The 24790-nt window shown below is 37.4% G+C and overlaps 1 protein-coding gene across 7 annotated transcripts in view; it reads right to left on the reverse strand.

Annotated features, from left to right (window-relative positions):
- Positions 1-2426: 2426 nt before the first annotated feature.
- The window catches only part of MORF4L1 (mortality factor 4 like 1), a 44667-nt gene continuing 22303 nt past the window's right edge, over positions 2427-24790 (reverse strand). For all 7 annotated transcript variants that reach the window (XM_072628582.1, XM_072628581.1, XM_072628580.1 and 4 more), the window contains 7 exons: positions 21818-21843; positions 18745-18833; positions 17468-17569; positions 6840-6928; positions 4529-4701; positions 4095-4179; positions 2427-3158 (listed from right to left, as the gene is read on the reverse strand). In XM_072628582.1, coding sequence (XP_072484683.1) covers positions 3074-3158; positions 4095-4179; positions 4529-4701; positions 6840-6928; positions 17468-17569; positions 18745-18833; positions 21818-21843 — 649 coding nt within the window. In that variant the 3' untranslated portion in view covers positions 2427-3073. The remainder of the gene's footprint in view (positions 3159-4094; positions 4180-4528; positions 4702-6839; positions 6929-17467; positions 17570-18744; positions 18834-21817; positions 21844-24790) is intronic.

Consider the following 24790-nt stretch of genomic DNA (forward strand, 5'->3'; position numbering starts at 1 on the left):
GGACTGCTCAGCATGGCATGCCCATATAAGAAACGGTGCTGCGCTCTTTGAGCAAAGCATAACTGAGACAGCACAAAGTAAATGCAGGATGCACAAATTTAGGATATCCACCCCAAATATTCACACATACTATCTGTGCCCAATCTGTGGTACAGCATTCCAAGCTCGTATTGGTCTGATCAGCCAGTCAGACACACTGAAATTTCACTTTACAATGGTGACGTCATTTTGGTCCTCTTCAAAGACGAAGGACAATAACCAACCAACATTTCATTGAAGGATTTGCAATGAGCTTATAGCTAAAATCTCCAGATCTTTCCCTGAAAAAAATTGCTCCTACCTCCCCAATACTGTACTTTTGGGAACATGATGTTTTTGAACGCAAGAACATTTTACAGTCAGAATACATATAAGGCTGTTAAGGGTTGCAGAGTTCTTTACAAAGATGATCTCATTTTGATACTCAATGACCCTAGGAGGTAGATGCTGTTATTACCTCCACTTTATTATTATATTTTATTTATATTTATTACCCATTATTATTACCATTAAAGATGAAGGAACTGAGACAAATATGCTAACTGCCTTGCCCAAGGTTGCATAAATTCCAAGTCCATACTCTATCCACTTCACCACTTGGCTGCCATCTGTCACTATTATATTATATGTATCATATTATAGTATATGTATCATATTAGAGAGGTATGCTAAGGAAGTAACAGCTAACAGAGTCTTCCAGAAGAGAAGACAAATGGATGTTCTGAATGACAACCAATCTCATGCCCTCCAAAAAAAGATCACATGGTGCCACAAGAACAGTACAATGAGACTGTCCAATATCCCTAGAGGAAGATTTGACTGTAATGAAAATAGAGAACAAAGTGCTCCAGTGGTCTAAGAAGGGATTATTTCCAAATGGTGAGATCAGGAAAGGCTCCAGAGCATATATAGCATCCATTTGGACACTTGAAGAGTGGGAAGGTTTTCTAGGGGGCAAAAATAAGGACCAGTCTCTCCACTCAGTTTTGAGAACATAAAGGATAATTTTTATGCATCATTTAATTCAGGGGCAGGGAACCTGCAGCCCTAGGGCCATATGTCTTCTAGGTCATTGGGTGTGGCCTTTTCCGAGTCCCCAGTTTTAAAGAACAAATCACTATATGGAGCCTTGAAGAATGGGGAGGTTTTCTAGTGGGCAAAAATAAGGACCAACGTCTCCACTCACTTTTGAGAATATAAAGGACAATTTTTACGCATCATTTAATTCAGGGGTGGGGAACTTGCAGCCCTGAGCTCACATCACCCTCTAGGTCCTCAAGTGTGACCTTTTGACTGAATCCAAACTTTGCAGAAGTCCCCTTAATAAAAGGATTTGTTCTTTAAAACTGGGGACTCAGCTAAAAGGCCACATAACCTGGAAGACATGTGGCCTCGGGGCCACATGTTCCCCACCTCTGAATTCTAACTCATGTTTTGAGTTTTATGGTTTGCAAACATTTTATGGTTTGCAAAGTTTACAGATATTACTCCCTATGTACTACGGGAATTTGCACTTAGAGGGTACTTAACAAATGCTTTTAATGCTTTCTCATTCATGTCTACAACAAAACTTAAGTTTTTGTCTTTTAAACCAACCTCTACATACCAAACCCTGCATATCATCAAGCACTCAGTAAATAGCTGACTGATTTTTCTCCAAATTCCAATCACATTAGCTTCAAATTTAACTTCATAAAAATTTTTATTACTCATTTAAGGAGAGGTTATTTTGAGAGAGAGTAACCCAAAACCACTCCTCCATTTTCAACCTAATTCTTGAAGACTAAGATAATGCAAAGTTAGCTGGACTTTAACAAATATAACTGCTAGGGAAGCAATTCTGAGACCAGTCCAAAGCAAAGTGATCTCTCAGGTTTCCTGTAGTTGCAAATCCAATGACCCTATGAAAAGAACATCTGGAAATTAGCTAACCTCATTAGGACTAGTCCAGACAGTTGTTGTCATCTCACCAATAAACTTGGCGTCAAAGCTGGTTTCTAGAGCACTACAGTATCCATGGCAACCTGAAGAGACCCAATTTAACTGTCCTTACCCCTGCAACAAATATTTCAGTATCTACAGTGTTTGCTTCAAAAATGAACAATATGTGACTGTCAGAATATGTGCCACTGCACAGGTGAAAGTAAAATTAACTGAGATAAAAGAGCCTTTGGCAACAGGGACACTGTCATTAAGTGGATCCTACAGAGTGAAGGTAATTGCCATGATAGGGCAACTTCTGCAAAGAAAACCAGGAAGGCAAATGTGGATTTTTGCTGGCACTTGAAGCAAAGCTTTTACATGGACACTGAACCAGTAGCTACCTACATCAGATAGTATATACAATAAACTTTTTATATTTGAAACATATTACACAGGCACAAAACTATTTTTAAATAAAAAAGATTTATTTTCAAGACTTGTAAAACAGCTCCTGAAAGATCAACTTTCTCAGAAAACCACAGATACACAATAATGCTTATTTTCTACTGTTAGAATGTGCATTAGAATCAAAATACAAAAAGAGTAACACAAATCACCATTCTTCAACAATGTGGGCAAGGAAAAAAAGGCTTGAGGAACAACATGTTTACTTCAAGCACTAAGAAGAAAGATGAGCACAAATGAATGAGTCATGAGCTATATATGAATTAAACCTTTGGCACTAGGAATCAGGGTGTTTTGTCACTTAGCATTCACAGGGATCATCAAAGTGCTTAGTGTCAAAGGAATGAAACCACCAGAATTCAAGCAGCTTTGTTAAATATACACTGAAACATCCTATATACAGCATATCACTCTCTGTGTCTGCTCTTGCACACACTGGCAGCAAGCACCTCTGAAAGGGGGAGAAAGGGATGAAGCACCCCCCTTTGCACTTTCTATTTCAAACAAAACAGACTATTTAAACATCAGTCCTGCTTTACATAAACACAGTTATAGAGTACAATATTTGTGCAAGAGAGGGACTAATAGAACATATAGATAGGTTAACAGAGACCCAAAGACAAAAAAAAAAAAAGCAACTGCCTCCTTAGACAGCTTTGCGATGATATTCAGGAGGGGCAACCTCATAGTCACTGGCGCTAAATAGCGCTGAAGAATTCTTCGCCAAATATCTAGAGAAAGAGAAGAGCTCATGGTTAAAAAGACACTTAGAATCTTGATCTACTCTGAGAAACAAGTAGAACCTGCTACTCCCAGCCTCATCCCCTATTGCCTATAATAAATATTCATATGTATTATACGTTATTTATTCCCTCTAAAGATTTCCTTAAACAAAGCCTTCTTCAAAGAACCCTTAATATACAGATTTGGGTTCAATTATCAAAGATTATAATCCTGAAAAGATATTCTTTTTTCATTTTCTCCTACATGTCTCTTCCTGTTCTACTCAGTATTTTTCCAACTATTCTCACCCTCATTTACTTTTAAAAATGGAAACACAATTCAGGTAGTTTAGCTATTTAAAGACTATCCAAAATGGGTCTACAAAACTGAATGAAAAAAGCAGTGATCAGAAGGTATACAAGTGGAATTGGAGGCTTAAGACACAAAGTATCAAAAGTCTGACTATATAGAGACTTCTAGAATGACAATATCTAAGGTGAATTCTTTCAGTCCTTTAAAAACAATTTATCAAATTATGTGCAAACACTTAAAAAATTAAGACCTGAAATAAGGATAGGGACTGGAGCACTAAAACACTAACTCACTAATACAGAGGATTTTCTCTCGGATGGTGGCATGGCTGACTCCCTCTAGCAATGCAAATCAACACCTTCTCTGCAACATCTAGTCTTAAGAAATAAAAAAAAGACTTTCAAAGTTCCTAAAATCAAAGCTTAGAGGTAGAAGTGACCCTGGAGGAAAATCTGGTCCAACCCCAACATTTTGCAAATGAGGACACTTAGGTTAAGAAAGAAGGGCTCCACCCAAGAAGATCCAGAAAGTTAGTGGCACCGTCACATTAGCAGCCAGGCATGCCCCTCACCAGAGCAGTCTTTGCATTACAGACCCACCTTTACTTCCTTTAAGTACACTACTATACTCACTTTAAGAAATCATGCAAATAGTTCAACAATAAAGCCAAACTCTTCTCATCAAGAGGTGTATAGGCCAGCATTGCTCCAATTCTCACTATTTAAAACAAAAGAACAGAACTTTAACATCAATGTCCTCTCCTAAGTCTCCATTAGAGGCACAATCTAAAACTACATAATAACACCCTATTATGTTTGAAAACAAAGCTCAAGCTGTTCAGGCTTAACTGCATCAAATTCTGTGAACTCAGACTTTTACAAGTTCTGACTGTTAACACTTTAGAGATCTATATCAGAATGCTATCTCCCGTTTTAGACACATTAAGTTTCAATCAAATAAATAAGCATTACTCCAGTGCCTATTATGGGCCAGGCAGTGGGAACATAAATAAATACAAGAGGCCAGAAGTGTCTGAGAGGCCAAGGAACAATGAATGATCTCATACCAAACAACCGCAGCAGGTGCGGCGCTCCATAGACCTGTGACATTGGTGCATCAGGGTGATCAGCGAGGATCTCCGCATACTGTGGTCTCTCGAATTTGTAGAGCAGCTGAGTGCCCAACATGACATTGAAGTATTCCTTGATCCCTGCCACCACTTCATTCACGGCATACTCCCTGCAAACAGAAGCCACCCTGAGCATGAGACCAGCATCATAACTGAGATCAAATGTGAGAAATGCAATTTCTGGTATGGGTTAGGCCTGGAGGCAACATAACCAGTCAAATACTGCCTCACTCAAATGATTACCCAAGTTTATCTTTCATTTCTCTATGCCATGTCTTACTAACTAGACTACAAAAGGATTTACCAGTGCATCCACTGGCCCAAGGAGGGGCTGCCCTCTGTTGTTTTATCAGACAAAACTCAAGAGGAACTTCTCAAAATAACTTAGAACCCCCTCTCCAGGACCTAGATTGGTGGGAACTGTCTTTACCTATTTGGGACTTCGTTGGCATTTCCATTTTACAACATTAAAACCAACAGTGATGAATTCATTTTTTAGATCACTCATTAGGATGAGGTGATATCCGATATTACAGCAACAAAAGGTTCAACCTAAGATTGTTAGATTAGTTTCCATGAATGACTTCAATTTCTTCTGAACTTAAAGACATATTCAAAGCTAATGAAATAAAAACAAAATTCAATGAGGTCTTAGATCAACTAGCACAGATAGTTTTTCAGTGTTAACAGTGTAAAAGGATTGTCAGTCATATCCTAGGGCTAGTGATCAAAAGAGATAACAAGTCTGCACTTTGCAAATCGAGATACCTGGTAACTATTCAAGTTGCTCTTATCATAGTTACTACTACTACTAAGGTCAAGGCCATAGGTTGAATTAGCCATAGCCTTTGTTCCATGGCCAGTTAGACCACTAACCTTGTCCCAGGACAAGCTGAAGCCAGGCATAAAGTGTGTGGTTATAGAACAAGAATATGACTATGCCATATGACACATACTACTGCTAATTAAGCAAATTAAGTAGATACAGACAAAATTCAATAGCAAGCAAATTAATCTCTACAAATACTGAACAAAAGAGAGGATAGCTACTTGAAGATGTTTTTCTAGAGATTTCATGAAAGTCTGGGTATCTAGCTAGTCCCAACTGGACAGCCTAAAGACAAGTTCCAATGCCCAGTTTCATTTATTTCCAATTGCTGTACATCATTTAATCTGTCTCTAGTTTGGACAGTGATTACAGAACATATAAGCAAGCAATTTTATATGGCTGGGTGGACTAGATACTTAAATGAAATTTTTTTTAGTATTGCCGTAAGGGACTCCTTTTTGCAGGGAAGTTCATTATTGGAAGAGGTATTAGGAAAGAATGAAAGTAGAGGAACTCGCTAAAAAAGAGTTCAACTCTATCAGTTTCAAATGTAGAACATACTAATTGACTAGTCTCTGATGATGTATATTTTTAAACTAAGTACAAACTCTAGGTGACCCATCTAAATTAGAAAAAGAAGCCATAAGCTGTATTTATTCCATAAAAAGTGTATCTGTCCCACATGTACAAAAATATTTATAGCAGCACTCTATGTAGTTGCCAAAAACTGGAAGTCAAGGGGATGTCCATCAATTGGGGAATGGCTGAATAAATTGTGGTATATGAATGTAATGGAGTACTATTGTGCCATAAGAAATGATGAACAAGAAGACTTCAGAGAGGCCTGGAGGGACTTATATGACCTGATGCTGAGTGAAAGAAGCAGAACCAGGAGAACTTTATGCACAGCAACGACCACAGTGTGTGAGAGTTTTTTCTGGTAGACTTAGAATTTTGTAATAACACAAGAACTTCTTACAAAAAAAAAAAAAAAATCCCAATGGTGGTTCTCAAGGCAAAATGCCTGCCACACTCAGAGAGAGAAATATGGAAGTCACTCACATAATGTAGCAGATCATGTCTGTGTATGTGTATGTGCTTGTGTATCATGTTCTGATTTGTTATACGCTTTCTTTCATTCATCTTAGTCTGACTACATAGCATGACTATAGTGAAAATATACTCAATAGGAAAGTGTATGTAGAATCTATACAGAATTGTATGCAGTCGTGGGGAGGGAGGGGGGTACTAGGGAGTAGGTGGGGGTGATAAAATCGCAATTGTATGGGAGTGATTGTTAAACATTAAAAAATAAAAAAAATTAAAAAAATTAAAAAAAAAGTGTATCTGGCACTTCTAAAAGCAGTTTCTTTTTGGTTAAAATCATTTTAATCCCTTAAGAAAACAGAACATGCTTACTTGTTATCTGTGTTTCCACGTGATTTCTTGTAACTAGCATAATCTTCTAGAATTGAGTCTACATTCTTCTTGGCAGGAAGATAAAAAAGCTACAAAAAACAAAATACAGTTCAATACCAGCAGTCTTACTCATTAAAAAATAACAGTGGGGTGGCTTAAGGCATTAAAACTCAAATGAAGGTCATTCCAAGACTGGAATAATAAATCTTTTTTAAATGTTCATAATCTCTTGACCAAACGAAACCTGTGAAGACTATAGTGGCAAAGATGACAATACAACTGAGGTCTATTCTTGCCCCCAGTTTTAACAGGTTGGATAGGGTAACTACATCCTAGTCTAATATATGTAAGATTTCTATTTTGGACCAAGGAATAACTACATTACATAAATCTAATGAGATTTTTTCTCATGACCTCTATATCAAACTCTGCTCAACAATTATAAGACAGTAATATTGTTCTCATACTCCTGAAAGCAATGGATTGAGGTAAAAAAGTTTTCTTCAAAGCAAAGATGTGCTTTATTTTTACATGAAAAACAGTAACTCCTAAAAGATTTAAGAGAACATTCCTAAAATACAATTATAAAAAAAGTGTAATCAGAAGATATACTGTCCTGCCATTAAATAAAACAAAACTGTACCAGCTTACAATAATCAAAAATAAATCATTTACTCGTTATTCAGTATTCAAAACTTTGCTTAATCTGAATTCTCTACAAGCATTCCTTTCAGGTCTGCCATTTTAAAGTGCTCTTCAACAATACATTTTTATCACAAATATAGTAGAATTCCATTTCATTAACAAGTTGCAATAGCTGGACCCGAAGTGTGGCAACATGAATAGGGGGCCAGGACTGAAGTTAGGGTCCAGTCCTGCCTCTGACACAACCCTGCCATGAAATCCTGGGAAAATCACTTAGCCTCTGGGCCCTCCAAGAACTCTTCAACATACAGAAGAGTTGGTGAACTGCACTGATTCACTCAGTTGGATTGGGAGTGTTCCACAACAGAAACTCCACACACCAATGAAATCACAGGCTTCCACAACTATCCTGTGGGCTACATGAGTCATTTCCCCCTCAACCATTAACTGAAGAGAGCATGGGTTTGACAGGTTATAAGCCTACTAAGTAGATGTTACTCCCATCTCAACATCAGTATCAAAGGATTGATTCAGCACATAAAACTATTGACAATTCAACTCAACATCTCCAAAGAACTCCAACAGACAGATGTGATATCATCCATGTGCCCTGAGCTGTTTACCTGTTGTCCTCCTCTCATCTGATGCCCTGCCCATATTCTTTTTAATTTGGCTGGCATCTTTTACTCTAATTCTTCCAAGTACTTTACTTGTATCTCTTACAGCCCATTCAATTCAGACCAACTATGTGCCTCCATTTCCCTTTGTGGAGATACTCACTTTTAATTCCTTGGAGACTGCTGGGTTCTATGACTCACTATCAAACAATATCCAGAGAATTTCACTGCTAAAAAGACGGATCTTTGTTTAACAAAAACTGCTTGGAAAACTGGATAACAGTGTGGCAGAAACTGGGCATAGACCAATGCCTGAATAAAGTCCAAATGGGTACACAACCTAGGTATAAAGATCGATACTATAAACAAATTGGTGGAACAAAGAATAGTATATTTATCAGATGTATGGAGAATGGAGAAATTTTTGACTAAACAGGAGATAGAAAACATTAATAAGTGCAAAATGGATAATGTTGATTACATTAAATTGAAAAATTTTTGCACAAACAAACCCAATGCAATCAAGATTAGGAGGGAAGCAGAAAACTGGGAAAGAATTTTTGTAACTAGTGTCTGTGATAAAGGCCTCATTTCTAAAATATATAGAGAACTGAGTCAAATGTACAAGCATACAAGTCATTTCCCAACTGATAAATGGTCAAAGGATATGAACATGCAGTTTTCAGAGGAAGAAATTAAAGCTATCTATAGTCATATGAAAAAATGCTCTACATCACTAATGAGATGCAAATCAAAACAACTCTGAAAAAACACATCACACCTATCAGATTGACTAATATGACAAAACAGGAAGATGATAAATGTTGGAGAAGATTTGGGAGAGTTGGAACACTAAGTTCACTGTTGGTAGAGCTGTGACCTGATCCAACCATTCTGAAGAGCAATCTGGAACTATGCCCAAAGCGCTACAAAAATGTGCATACCCTTTGACTCAGCAATATCACTTCCAGCACTCTATCCCCAAGAGATCATAAAAAGGGGAAAGGGTCCCATATGTACAAAAATATTTATAGCAGCCCTCTTTGTGGTGTCCAAAAACTGGAAATCAAGGGGATGCCCATCAACTGGGGAATGGCTGAACAAGTTGTGGTATATGAATGTAATAGAATACTATTGTGCTATAAGAAATGATGAACAGGAAGACTTCAGAGAGGCCTGGAAACACTTATATGAACTGATGCTTAGCGAAAGGAGCAGAACCAGGAGAACTTTGTACACAGCAACAACCACAATGTGCGAGGAATTTCATTGCAATGCAAGGACTTAAAAAAATTCCCAATGGACTCCTGAGGAAAAATGCCTTCCTCATCTCAAGAAAGAACTATGGAATTTGATTGCAGAATGAAGCAGACTATTTTTTTTGCATTATGTTTTGTTTTGTTTTATGATTTCTCCCATTCGTTTTAATTCTTCTAGGCAACATGACTAAGGTGAAAATGTATTTTAATAGGAACATATGTGTAGAACCTATATAAAATTGTATGCCATCTTAGGGAAGGAGGGGAAAAAAAATCCAAGATATATCCAAATGATTGCAGAACAACGAAAACAAATAAAATAGTTTTTAAAAAAAAAGATGGATCTTTGTTTCTGGGGGAAGTCTGAGGTCACTAAAAAAAGTTCTGGAAATTCCTGAAAACAATCTGGCCTGCTGGCTTCCTCCTGATTAATGCATTGATCCACATGTGACTAATTTCTACTGCCTGTCCATGATATTTATACTGATGGATAAGCTTTCCAGCTTCTCACATGAACTGCATGTCCTAATTTGCACTACACACATGTTCCATCCACTCAGCCTTTCCTATATGACTGGTGAGGCCTGGGTTTTTTTTTTTAGGGGTTCCAGATCTCTTCCAGGAGGCTCTGTAATGTTCAGGGGCTTGACAGAACCATCACATCATTCACAAAGGAAAGCCCTCTTCAATTTGGTAGTCTCCTGGATCTCCTTTCTGAGAGTGACAAGCACTTCTGGTGAGCATATGAGACTTCCTGTACTATTTCTCACCTCATCATTATGATCAGAGAGTCACAAAACCAAGTTCACTGTGCTGCTTTTCAAGAAATTTTGAACAATTTTTATGTATAGATGTTGCAAGTAATCCTTTAAGGTAGAGTTTGCTCTACCAAATCAGAAGGTTATTCCCTTATGACCAACAAATAAGCAGAAAAGGACTGTGTATTCTCTACCTCTTTCATTTATTTACATAACTGTAAAGATGCAAGCAGACTACTGTGGAAGAGTACTTGTGAAGGCCTGCCTGTTCCCCACTACTGCCCTCACTGAGGAAGCCCTCACTGGAGGTATATAGATAATTCTCAGAAATTCTGGGGTGATGGCCAATAAGCACAGATCAGCAGGTGTGGGGGTTTTCTTAGGTTTTTACCAGGCCTTTGTTATCTTTCTCTCCATTCATACACCATGTGCCTCTATGCTTGGAAGGTTTTTCTAAGCCTCTTCTCGGTACACTTGGCCTCATCCAGTCCTTCTGCTCATTTGTGTTCTCAGTACCATTTCTACCAACCCTCAAAACCCATCTAAGACTGAGCCTCTACTGTCACAAGACCATAGATTTACAGCTGGGCCACTGAAGATCCTGAGGCCCAAAGAGACTAAAGGATCTTGCCCAGTGTCTAAAGCAGGGTTTGAAGCCAGGTCTCCCAGACACCAAGTCCAATGCCTATGTATTCACCCCACCAAAATGTCCTGGATGGCTTAAAAAAAAAAGTAATCAAAATGTTTGCAGATCTTTCCCATTTTCATCTATATGTTTCCTCTCTTCCATTTTCACCCTTAAGTGTCTTTGGGATGGTTTTGCTTAGTTGGATTACCTAATAAGCTTTCTTTAAACTGGTTTTGTATTCTCGTGCTTCTGTTTTAGGAGGCAATACTGCTCATCACCTGTCATCCTCTAAATCCTACAAATGAACTTAACATTCTAAATGGATGCTACTGCTTAATAAAAGCATGCCTGACTATTATTAAGTTAGTCCTGTTTTTACAAAGGCAGTGTCTTCTGATTTATCAAAGAGAAACTTTCATATGAAATTCAGTATATCCTTCAATCCAAGGTAACTGGAGTCAAATAGTTCTATAGCCTAGGGGAAGAAGGGAGGAGGAGGAAGAGTAACAAAAAATGGAGAGGAAAAGGGGCTAATTTACATAAACCAAACTTACATATGCAACTATTATAATCTGCTCCTGTCCTTTAATACAAAGTTAACTAGAGTCAAAAAGGTATGTATTACCTAGGGAAGGGGAGAAAGGAAAGAAAAAAAGAAAGGCAAATCAATCAATTAGATTTCTCTACATAATGTCAAAGAATCAGTAGTTTGACTTAGCAGTCTTCCATGGAACTAACCGAATTTTTAAAAACTAATCAACTAGCTTATGGTTTTGGTTTTTTTTCCATAGAAGATTGGTAAAGGAAGCAACCACTAATGCCTGGCTTCCTGTTGATGAAATATAAATGTTGAGTAAAGCACTCTGCAAACTTTCAAGGTCTATAAAGTAAGCTGTTACTACTCACTCTACCATACCATGGGGTCATACTACATTTATGATGGAGAAATTGACAAATCCAAGGAAAGTAAGAAAGTCACTTTGTTCACATATACTCAAATGCTTTTTAGGAGTTCCCTCTACTTGGAGAATTTACAGATAATTTGCTCTTGGAAAGTCAGCTGAGTCAGTTAAGACACAGATGAGTTTAACGCTTTATCCCTTTTCAGATGTCTAATATAGGGAGTTTAGCATACTTGTCCTCACAAAAATGAGGGTAAACAGACAAGGAAGGCCACATTGGTTAGATGGAATAGACTTATGTCTGCTCCCTACAACTCCCTGATCCCTACTGTCACCTCTTTCAGGCACAGTAAGATCTTGTCTTTTGGACAGAAGATCACTTGAAGGGAACTGAGCTTTAGCTCTCCATCTTCTCTGCCAGACCACTATATATGTTGAGCAGATCAAATGGTGAAATGTCAGATCAAGACTGGAGTACTCCCAGCAGCAAGCCTAATAAATAAAGCTATCAAAAGGGGTCAATAGAGCTTCACAGGAAGAAGTGTCATTTGCTGTTGTCATTTCAGTTGTGTTGGACCCTTCATGACCCCATCTGGGGTTTTCTTGGCAAAGATCCTGGAGTGGTTTGTTGCCATTTCCATCAGCAGCTCATTTTACAGAGAAGGAAACTGAGACTAACAAGGTGAAGTGACTTGCCCAGGGTCACCCACCTACTTGAACTCAGGTCTTCCTAACTCTAGGCTCAGTGCTCTGATCCACTGAGCCCCTGGTTGCCCCAGGGGAAGATGTACAGTCACTATTTTAGTGGCAAGAGAGAGATGACACTCTTTTCTGTCAGGAAAAAACATAGAGGGAACAGACAAAATGACTGATGATCAGTGCCCATAAAAACATCCAGTACTAGTCAAAGTCTTTTGCCACACTTAAGGACACATCTTAAAAATTCTAGTCAACTTGAGGGATTTTTTTGACAAGTTCTCGTAAAGACAAGATTCTCCAAGGATCAGACTGTTCTAAGTACAGGACCTCAAAGGAACTAAATCATATGACTGAGTCACTGTGATCCAGAGAGGGGGGCTCAGCATTCTATCGTATCACCTAAGGGGCTGCCAGATATGGGCAGGCAGATATCTTATCAGGGACCTCAACAGGCCATCATGGGTTTTTTGGTTTGCTTTTGTTTGGGAGAAAAGGGCCAGGGCACAAAACCACCAAAGAAAAGAGCTTTCTTGCTCAGGTGAAGGTAGGTAGAAGATCCTGTCTGGGTCTCAACTATGTTGGCTAACTGGGAGGTATAGATATTACAAAGGAGTCTAACTCCAAGGGAACTTGTGGTAGCATATATGCTGGCTGTTGAAGGCAGAGCTAAATGGTAGTCACTGGCGATGCATGAAAGATCAGTGTTCAACAACATGGTCCCAGGGGTTGAATGAATCCCAGACTTGGGATATGTGAACATTATTTCCTCCCTAATAATGGAGATAAAGGAGGCTAAAGTACCTCATTATAGGAGTTGAAGAAGGGAGATAGTACCTGGTGATTTCTAGTAGGTTATAAAAAGCTCAATCAAGTTGTTCAGCTAATTATTGTAGCCATTTCTGACCTTTTCAACACAGTAGACCAGACAGCCTAAGCTCAGGACTATTGGCATAAAGTTACTGACCTCACCAATACTATTTTCTCTAGCCTCACAGCTGAGACTAATCAAGGGCAGTTTGTTTTTACCTTGAAAGAAATTCAATACAGCATTACCAACCTTGGTCAGTTATCTGAACACCCTTAATATTGCCAAGGTTTGGTGGGCAGAAACCTGAAAAAGGCTCCATTTCCCAAGGGAACAATCCCCCCTAATTCAATAATCTAACGCTGACTGGCCCAGATGAGACCTTGTTAAATACATTATGCCATCATAAAAGTGATGAGATGAGGAGGCCATGGCTATAGAGCACTGCAAATACAATAAGCCTTCACTCACAGCTGGGTAAGTTTTGTGGACTTGCTTTCTTTTATTTTTTGTTATAAGGGATGGCTCTAATTTGGGAAAAGGGATATATTTAGAAATTAAGGTGATGTGAAAACAAAAAGATACTAAAAAAACAAATTGTGAGTATCATTAATGTAGCCATCATTAAAGGTAATGAGAAGATGGCGGACTAGAAAGACACACTTACCCAGGGTCCTCCCCACAGCCCATAAAATACCTGTAGAGAGGGACTCTCAACAAATTCTGGAGCAACACAAATGGAGAACAACAGAGTGGAGGAGATTTCTAGCCCACGGTGACCTGAAAGGCCCATGGAAACGTCGGCTGCACTGGACATGGAGCTGAGCACGGAGCCAAGCGCAGAGCCCAGCCCAGCCTTGGCCAAGAGGGGCGCAGGAGGACACCCTGGGGGGGGGGGGGGGGGAGGAGGGGGCAGAATCTCCAGTCGCAGTAGTGCCACAGAGCCTGCACAGCAGCCTGTACGGAAGCTCTATTGTTGGAGCTTAAAAAAACCCCTGGGGGCATTGAAGAGCTGAGTTTTGCCTCCACCGTGGGTGGAGGCCCTGGCCCAGCTGGTCTTTGTCTCACACTGAATGGCAGCCCTGCCCATTCAGCTTATCTGAAAATCAGCCCCCAGTGCTGACTTGGGAACTGGAGGCCAAGTGGCTGTGGACAGGTACCTGCTAAGATTCTGGGCACAAAAATCCCTCTCTGCTTCCAGACCAGTACACGCCTGATTGTGCCACCTTGGAGGAACTGAGATCTCACAGATTCCCAGAGTATACCCTACTCTTGACAAAGGACCCAAAAGTCAAGTAACTGGTTGGGAAAATGCCCAAAAAAGGGAAAAAAAAATAAGATTATAGAAGGTTACTTTCTTGGTGAACAGATATCTCCTCCCATCCTTTCTGATGAGGAAGAGGAATGCTTACCATCAGGGAAAGATATAAAAGTCAAGGCTACTGTATCCCACACATCCAAAATAAATATTCAATGGGCTCTGGCCATGGAAGAGCTCAAAAATGATTTTGAAAATCAAGTTAGAGAGGTGGAGGAAAAACTGGGAAGAAAAATGAGAGAGATGCAAGAAAAGCATGAAAAGCAGGTCAACACCTTGCTAAAGGAGACCCAAAAAAATGCTGAAGAAAATAACCCCTTGAAAAATAGGCTAACTCAATTGGCAAAAGAGGTTCAAAAAGCCAATGAGAAGAATGCTTTAAAACGTAGAATTAGCCAAATGGAAAAGGAGGTCCAAAAGCTCACTGAAGAAAATAGTTCTTTCAAAATTAGAATGGAACAGATGGAGGCTAATGACTTTATGAGAAACCAAGAAATCACAAAACAAAACCAAAAGAATGAAAAAATGGAAGATAATGTGAAATATCTCATTGGAAAAACAACTGACCTGGAAAACAGATCCAGGAGAGACAATTTAAAAATTATAGAATTACCTGAAAGCCATGATCAAAAAAAGAGCCTAGACATCATCTTTCATGAAATTATCAAGGAAAACTGCCCTGATATTCTAGAACCAGAGGGCAAAGTAAATATTGAAAGAATCCACTAATCACCGCCTGAAAGAGATCCAAAAAGAGAAACTCCTAGGAACATTGTGGCCAAATTTCAGAGTTCCCAGGTCAAGGAGAAAATACTGCAAGCAGCTAGAAAGAAACAACTCAAGTACTGCAGAAATACAATCAGGATAACACAAGATCTAGCAGCTAAGGGATTAAGGGACTGAAGGGCATAGAATATGATATTCCAGAAGTCAAAGGAACTAGGACTAAAACCAAGAATCACCTACCCAGCAAAACTGAGTATAATACTTCAGGGAAAAAAAATGATCTTTCAATGAAATAGAGGACTTTCAAGCATTCTTGAGGAAAAGACCAGAGCTGAAAAGAAAATTTGACTTTCAAACACAAGAATGAAGAGAAGCATGAAAAGGCAAACAGCAAAGAGAAGTCATAAGGGACTTACTAAAGTTGAACTGTTTACATTCCTACATGGAAAGATAATATTTGTAACTGTAACTCTTGAAACTTTTCAGTATCTGGGTAGTTGGTGGGATTACACACACACAGCACAGAGTGAATTGAATAAGATGGGATCATATCTTAAAAAAATGAAATTAAGGGGTGAGAGAGAAATATATTGGAAGGAGAAAGGGAGAAATGGAATGGGGCAAATTATCTCTCATAAAAGAGGCAAGCAAGACTTTTCAGTGGAGGGAAAAAGAGGGGAGGTAAGAGAAAAACATGAAGCTTACTCTCATTAATTCGACTAAAGGAAGGAATAAAATGCACACTCATTTTGGTATGAAAACCTATCTTACAATATAGGAAAGTGGGGGAGAAGAGGATAAGCAGGGTGGGGGGATGATGGAAGTGAGGGCAGTGGGAGGAGGGAGCAACTTGAAGTCAACACTCTTGGGGAGGGACAGGATCCAAAGAGAGAACAGAAGCAATGTGGGGCAGGATAGGATGGAGGGAAACATAGTTAGTCTTACACAACACAACTATTACGGAAGTCATTTGCAAAACTACACAGATATGGCCTATTTTGAATTGCTTGCTTGCCAAAGGGAATGGGTGGGGAGGGAGGGCTGAAGAGAAGTTGGAAGTCAAAGTTTTAGGAACAACTGTCGAGTACTGTTCTTACTACTAGAAAATAAGAAACACAGGTAATGGGGTACAGAAAGTTATCTGGCCCTACAGGTCAAAAGAGAAGATGGGGACAGGGAAGGGAGGGATGTAAGAAGAGAGGGCAGATCAGTGATAGGGGCAATTAGAATGCTCGGCGTTTTGGGGTGGGGGAGAGGGGAGAAATGGGGAGAAAATTTGGAACCCAAAATTTTGTGAAAATGAATGTTAAAAGTTAAATAAATAAAAAAATAAAATAAAATAAAATACAGGTAATGAAGGATCGTGAATTCCTCTGGCACATACTAGCCATATAATCCCAGGCAAATCACTTAAAACCTTAGTGCTCTAAGTCAATGTCACACAACACCAACAGAATTAAGCATATGTACAGAAGGATGCCAGTCAACCACATACCAACTTAGAAAACTACATATTAACATTCTCTGTTCTACTGTTCTTTTATTTATTCGGTTAAATATCTCCCAATTACACTGTAATCTAGTTTGGCCTGCAAACAAGTGTGGTCCCACATCTGTCTGACATCTCTACTTATGGCAATTATCTAAGATTATAAATTGCAAAGAAGATGCCAGATGGTGGTAGAGTAAGTTTGCTCACCCTAAAATTGCCCAGACCAATGAGAAAATCACAGATTCAGTTCCTGTTCCCTGTCCCTAATGACTTTTTCACTACATCTGATATACAGATGGCTTAAATATCAATGGAGTGTAAGAGTCAAGTTTTCTTAAGTCTACTGTACTAAAAGAACAAGTAAATAAAAGGAAAAACCAAGGTCCATCTGCTGGCACAAAATAAACCATTCATTCATTTATTTATGCCCTTCATAAATACTGTATGTTAATTTTATTGTTACTTACAAATAAATGGCACCAGCTCACCTACAAGAAGTTAACTCCAAACAGCCAAGTGCTAACAAAATGGCTAAATGTAAATTCTATAGTTAAGTGGTCTTCATAGGCTATTCTCACTACCACCCTTTTACATGATTTAGAACTCAAAACTGGACAGGGAAGCCAAAAAGTACTACATAAATGTTCTTCCACTGAATGACAGACTTACTGCTAATACCTAAACATACCTTCCTTGTTATATTCATAACAGCAATATTTGCCACTAACCTATTTTGAGATAATATTGCTAAGGATGAATTTTCTTAACAAAAAAAATACCTGTTTTTGTCTGGTAATCAAGTCCCAATCATCAACAAGCCAAGGTTTCAGCTCTTCAGGAATCTTTACCTTAACTTCAACTCTGTTCATAAATGTTTCTTCCTGAATAAGGAAAAAATGAAAAATAGCATTTTCTTCATGATGAAAAAAAAAAAGACCTAAAACACAGGCTTTTTCTAGGCCCTAAAAATGATCGACTTACACAATATATTTAAATACATGAATGGTACTATCACTTCAAAAATTTCAGATGAAATCAAAGAGCCCAACTACTTTAAGAAAAAAATTTTATTCTGAATCAAGACTGGGGGAAAAAAAAATCTTTTCATGTAAAATTAACTTGTAACTTATATCCTTAAATCTTAGATTTTAAATATAAATCTGAGGTTTCATATTTATTGGTGACATTTCAATCACTAAGAAATATACAGACATCCTTAAAAACTAATTACAATATGAATTCTAGTTAAGATTGGAGTAACTGCCTAAAGAAAGAAATTTCTACCCTATATCACTACTTATAATTTACAATTTTAATTCAAACATGGAAACTACATTAGAATCATTTAGTTCATAATATGTGGTAGCCAACCCAAAACAATAAAATATAGCAATTAAATATATGTATAAATCTATATTTGATAGACAACATTAAATACTTTAAAATAATTTCAAAATGTTAATTACAAAAGAATTATGTAAAACTAACATTTCTAAAAACACACAAGATGAAATATTTCAGTTTTTTATGATATGTAATTACTGGCCAGGTTAAATATGAATCTGCTCAGCTAGAACAAAAGGTCTGTCATGTTATCTATACATGCATTAATTCAACTATCCAGTGTCTTGAGAGCAAAGGAAAAGTATGCAGGTACAAGCCACTTCACAAAAAAAGTAAAAAAGCAGTTAGCCAAATACACAGAAGTGTCATATCTCAGCTATAGTATGAAGCTTGGCAAATGAATTCCCATTTTAAAACAGATGCAAAAGTGGTTTTAGGTTTTAAGAAATTCAACTTCATATAGGACAACTAGCTACAATGGCCATTTATGAATTAAAAGCACCATGGTGCTAAATGTGTCAAACATGATTGTGCAAAGAGTAGGAGACACTTGATTTTCAAATACTAACTATATAATGAATCTATAATACTTTGATGAAGTCAAGAAAAAACTTTTTTTATTTTAGAATTCTGCATCCTAGATGCATACCATGAAGAGATATAGATTCATATTTATATGTAATTTATAATCAAATTTTTAAAAAAAACATACACTTTCAACCGTCGGATCCACTCGGGCCCTTTTTTTCCGAGGTGGTTGAGGTGTCTCACTGGTACTACTACCCTCTCCAATTCCAGGAGCTAAAAGAAAAAAATAAAGGATATAAAAAGATTTTAACAAACATTCTGCTAATAAGATACTTACCCTGTTAACAGATTTTTTTCGACTTTCCAATCATTTAACGTTATGTTCATTATCTAAACGTTACTCAAAATCAAGCTAAAGATTTATAGTATATCTCTTCTACCACTGAACTAACACAAGCAAAATGTAATGACCTTAGCATCTTGTATCTCTGTTTACCTATCTAGGACTCATTAAATCTCTTTGACCATTTATCCAAAAGATCAAGACTAGTTATTTATAATTAAGTGCCATTTTCTCTAATGACCATTTTCGGCAGCCTCAACAAGAACTTGTTGGTCACTGGGCTAGGTGAAAAGGAAAACTTGTTTTAAGTACTTCCCTCTCCTCATATTTGAGAAGAAAAGAGAATAAAGTACAAAGATGGATTAAAGAGACTACTACAAAAATGGTGGCTAGATGTAATGAGGTAGCATCCTCAACTTGTGGCAGCAGGACTAGAAAGCAAGGCATGAGGTGCATCCGTTGGGACAGAGATAGTACCATGGTTTCAAACATGTTTAATGGCTAATTGGTTACAGACTTTGGGCAGAAAGAAGTTATTCTGTTTGGGATACACAGTATTTGTCATCTGGTTGGACATCCAGATATAAATAACCTACAGTGAGCCTGAGATGCAAATCTGAAGCCCCAGAGAAAAGTTATAGCTAGAGATACTGATCTGGGAGTCATCTGCACAGAAATCAAAGCTATGGGAGCTATACTATCAAGGGAGAGTTAGCATATACACAAGAAAAGCAGGTGAAGGACAGACATTTGGGAATATCAACATGATGGACTAGCCTATTTCCCAATTAAAATCAACCAGTGAAAGTGACAGAAAAGTTATAGCTACGTTTTAGTTTCCAAACTTCTTCCAAAGAAATATTTTTTATAATAAATTCATTAGCAAAATGCCTAGCAAGGTACTAATCATACTGATAATGTACTGGGGCAGCTAAGTGGTATAATTGATGGAATTCAAGGCCTGGAATCAGTAATAGCCAAGTTCAAATCTGCCCCAGACACTTTCTATCTGTGTGATCCTGGGCAAGTCACTTAAACTCTGTCTGTCTCAGTTTTCTCTAATGTAAAATAAGAGCACCTACCTCAGGATTACTGTGAAGACCAAATGAGATCAAGTGCTTAGCACAATACATGACACTTAATAGAAGCAATATAAATGCTAGCTATTACTATTGTTATAACCAGTGTTTCTACTCACTTAAATCAACTCAACTTGACTACTTCCTCAAGGAGTACTTCCTCAATTTGGTTTTGTAATATTGCTGGGGAGGGAGAAAGGTGGAGGGTAAGACATCACCAATTATTTATTTAGGAGTGTTTTCTCCAAAAAAAAAGTTGCTGAACAAATATTAATAAATATATGCAACAGAATACTTTTAAGGTGAGATAAGGTCATATTGTGACACAAACAGAGGGTGATAAAAGCGGAACAGAAAAAAATCAACACCCTACACACTTTCAGTGTGCATTACTACGATAATGCTACAGGGCCCTAAAATATTGATCAAGCACCATAACCTAAAAAAGCAACAAGTTCAACATCCTAAACTTGAAAATACCCTAAGTGTGTTATTTCCTAAAAGTTATGTATTAAGGAAAGCAGTTCTACTTTGTTTCAAATATCTTGTGCATATTGGATGTGTTTACAATTTTTTTAACTGAAACAGAATGTTTGCAACTATATACCATGCATTTCTTTTATAGAAACAATTGTATTACATTGTGGAAGAGATTAAGAATTTTTAAATAAAGAGTTTCTCTACTAATAAGGAGAAATTTAAGTTTTTTTTAATGTAGTAAAAAAGAGATTAGCATGCGGAGTGAAAGGAGCAGACCCAGGAGAACTTTGTACACAGCAGCAACCACAGCAGCAGCGAGGATCTTTTCTGGTAGACTTAGAACTTCACTGCAATGCAAGGACTTAAAAAATTCCCAATGGTCTTTTAAGGCAAAATATCTTTCACATCCAGAGAAAGAACTATGGAATTCAATCACAGAATGTAGCAGATCATTTTCTTTTGTATTACATTTTGGTTTGTCATATGATTTCTTCCATTCATTTTAATTCTTCTATGCAACATGACTATGGTGAAAATGTATTTAACAGGAATGTATGTGTAGAACCTATTTTGGGGAAGGAGGGGGTAGGTGGGGGGGAAGGAGGGGGAGGGAGGGAAAAAAATCTAAGCTATATGGTAGTGATTGTAGCACACTGAAAATAAATATAAAAAAAGCGATTAGAAGATTCTTTTCTGAAGCAACATCAAAAAGAAAAAGGTCAACTTCTGAAAATATTTATGCATTATGAAGTGTTTTAGTTTTGTTAACACATTATACACTCTGATATATACTAAAAACATGTACTACTTTTTTTTTTGAAGGCAGAGATAAAATAAAATTTTTACAAATATGTTCTCTGGCTCAAAACAGTTAAGTAGGAAATATGCAAGGGAGAAGGGGGAATGTAAAGCTGACCAAATTTCATGGAAGGCATAAAGAATGGTCGAGTCACTGGCTTGTACTCTTTATAGTTCATTTGTATTCATCATAGTTGACACTGTGCAAAAAGGTCAAGGAAAAGGAAATTAAGATAAGCTTTCTTGCTTAAACAACGAACCAGGCAAATTAAAAAGTAACACATAAAATTAGGAGTTTCCAAGTCTTATGCTAGTGGAGTTCTACAAACATCCTGTTCAAAACTTGGCACACTATACCAAAATGACCTTTATTAAAATGTTAAAAAGATAATATCTTTCAAACAAAATTATTTCCTATATATGTAAAATGTGCCGTATTTACAATGTTACTCCATTACAATAACTTAATGACAAATTTCACTGAAATAATGAATTTAAATTTTAGATCTCTAATAAAATGAAAATAAAGTCTTAAGGAAGAAAATTAATGTCCTTACTTTTCTGTTTGTTCTTTTTGGTTTTCCTAGAGGGTGGGGAGGAAAAGAGAGTGGAAAAGAAACAAGAAATTAATTTGTGTAAAATGTTATTTCCTAATTTAAAAAAAAAGTCACCCCCTTCACTTTACTCAATCTTGACGGTCAGCTTGTGCAGCAATGACAGCATCAGCAAAAAACACAGGAGTATAAAGGTGCTCTCCTGTTCAGACCTAAAGAGCTATACGAACAGAGCGATGCATTCACATCGTCTCCCAAAGGGTGAGCAAGAAGAAATCCAAAACTACTGTGCAGGCTGCCATAAAAATACTTCATATTTACTCAGGAGTCACTGTTTAACATGAATATTTCAAGATGCAATCATTAAAACCAGTTACATTACTTAAGTATATCATCTAGAACAACAGGAAAGCAACCATCACAACAACCTTTTCCATGGAAAGATAGGTTGGTTTCATGCTGATGTAAGTGACACTTTAAACGCTCCTACATAAAACTTTACTCCTAATGCCAAATTAAAAGCTTTTAACATATAGGTAGCAAAAACGAGATTTTGTATTATGCTGAAAGCAGCAGCAGCACTGAGGGTTTCGTCTTGTTCATTCCTCACTGCACTCCTCTGAGTCAAAGTTCCTTTGGGTTCAATGGCTCTGTAGGAGACACATCCCTGAAAATCAACATCATGGTGCATAATTCTGCGTAGCCCCAGTTTAGACAGAATACACCATGAATTCACTTTTTCCCCTTTGACTAACATATACTCTTCCATTTATACTACAAAAAAAACAGAATGGGCACTCAGTAAGTACTAGGCTTGACTTAGAGTCTGACACCTACCAGTTGGGTAACATTTAACCTGAGTCTCAGTTTCTTCATCTGTAAAATGTAGATAAATGTGTAATATACCTCCCTCACAGAGCTGTTGTGAGGATTGAATGAAATTACATACATACACCACTTTGCGATCATTAAAACATTACATAAATGTTATTTATCATTAAATCGGAAAGACTATCTGTCTATAGAACCCCCATATGAATTACCTCAGTTATTAACAAAAACCTCCTCCAATGCTTCATCACAGCCAAGAAAGGACCCTGGCTTCTCAAAGGCTACAGCTATATCAGGGACATACTTCTATCCACCCAGAAAGACTGAGAGCATGTGGCTCTGTCACCATAGAACAAGCATAATAACTACATGCAGAAACAGTCCATGCCAGAAAAAGTCCATGTCTTTTGAAGGCCAATACCTCCTGAAGGCCAGTAAAAGGGTGGAATATGCCTATACTGTTTTATAGATGACAGGGGCACCAAAAGAGGGAGTGTCAAGAAGAATAAATCCTGGGTCCCTGAAATACTGAAATATTAAGAAAAAGACTCATATGTCAGAATATCCAAAGAGGTTAAATGGACTTAATTAGTATCTATTGGTTTTCATCAAAATAAAAGGAAGGTGGAAGAGGAGCTCTTAACCATTTTTTGTGTGATGGACCTTTCTTAACAGTCCACTTTAAGCCTATGGATCTCTTCTCAGTATGTTTTCAAAAGCATAAAATAAAAATACACAGGATGGCAAAGGAAACCACTTATAATGAAATAATTATCAAAATATTTTTTAAAATCAAGTTCCCAGACTGCAAGTTAAGAAACCCTGACATAGACTCAATTAACAAATGTTAACCGTGGTTAGAGAAAATATAACAGTAATCTGATTAGCATTACAATTCTAATTTACTTGTCCCAAGTGCCTCTTTGTACAGTTTCAAAGACAACTGTTATTATTAGCTTTAAAAAATTAAAAATATTTTATCTTTTAGGAACTAAGCTCCTGCAGTTGAAAGGGACTTCAAAAGTCATCCATATCAAGCCCAGAGTAATTTCACCAAAGTGATTTGTGAAATGACCTACTTGTAATGAATGTTCAGGTCTTATGACCAGCCAGACAATGGACTTTTTTTTTCATTATTGCATGAAAGAGGTCTTTGAAAACCAAATTTCAAATATAAAATTCTCTCATTCGTAAGCATATACATATTTTTTTTTCACTCACATAATCAGCAGACGCACAGTGAAAAGAACACTAAATCTGGAATCCTAAGACTTGGGCTTGATTCCCAGCTTTGTCATGTGTTAGCAGGGCAAGTCATTTAACCTAAGACTCCATTCCCTCTTCTGTAATATTCTCTCTGCCCTCATGTGAGTGGGGCTGTTGAGAAGAAAACAACTTAACATACCTTGTGATTATCAAGTGTTCTAGATTGGCAGGCTATTACCATAACAAACTAAAAATGTGGTAAATTTGTTCTATCAAAGCTTAAGTTTTTTCATGTATGAAATAAGGGTGATGGAGCAGACTTTAAGGTCCCTTCCAACTCTTAACTGAGTCAGTTACCTGGCACAGATCAAAAATTAACTTCTTCAAGTCTTTTTTCCCCAAGATCTATGAAAAGAAGGTACAGTCTCACAGAGAATCACTATTCCAGTGGAGACCAATCATCTTATTCCCACTCATAAAAACCACAATGGTACAGCTGAAAGATCACCTAGATTCTAGAGATCAAGAGCCTCCAAATTATCCATAACCTTGCTTCAGTCAGTCATTTACAAGCTTAGTCATACCAATCACGTGTAGGCAGTAAGTGTCTGGCATCCCTGACAGCATCATATACCTTCTTTATTCTGACAGCAATGAGTACATGCTAATTTCTAAGGATAGGCAAGAGATTCCAGAGATCAACCACTTTCATAATTACTCGATGCCTCTTTTGGTCACTGTTTCTATTTTAAATTCTCTATTCCATTAAAGAAATTAAAGAGTGAGGACACAACAAATGTTAATCCAGGTGGTGTCATACAACATGTTTACTCAGACTCACTAAGAGGGAAATGATTACTAGACAGTAAGCATTTAGGACACAATGTGGATCTTTTAGACAGGGTACTAGATTCAGGAGTCTGAAGACGCATGGGCATC

This window comes from Notamacropus eugenii, chromosome 1 (genome assembly GCF_028372415.1).
Source record: "Notamacropus eugenii isolate mMacEug1 chromosome 1, mMacEug1.pri_v2, whole genome shotgun sequence".
In the NCBI taxonomy this organism is placed as follows: Eukaryota; Metazoa; Chordata; class Mammalia; order Diprotodontia; family Macropodidae; genus Notamacropus; species Notamacropus eugenii.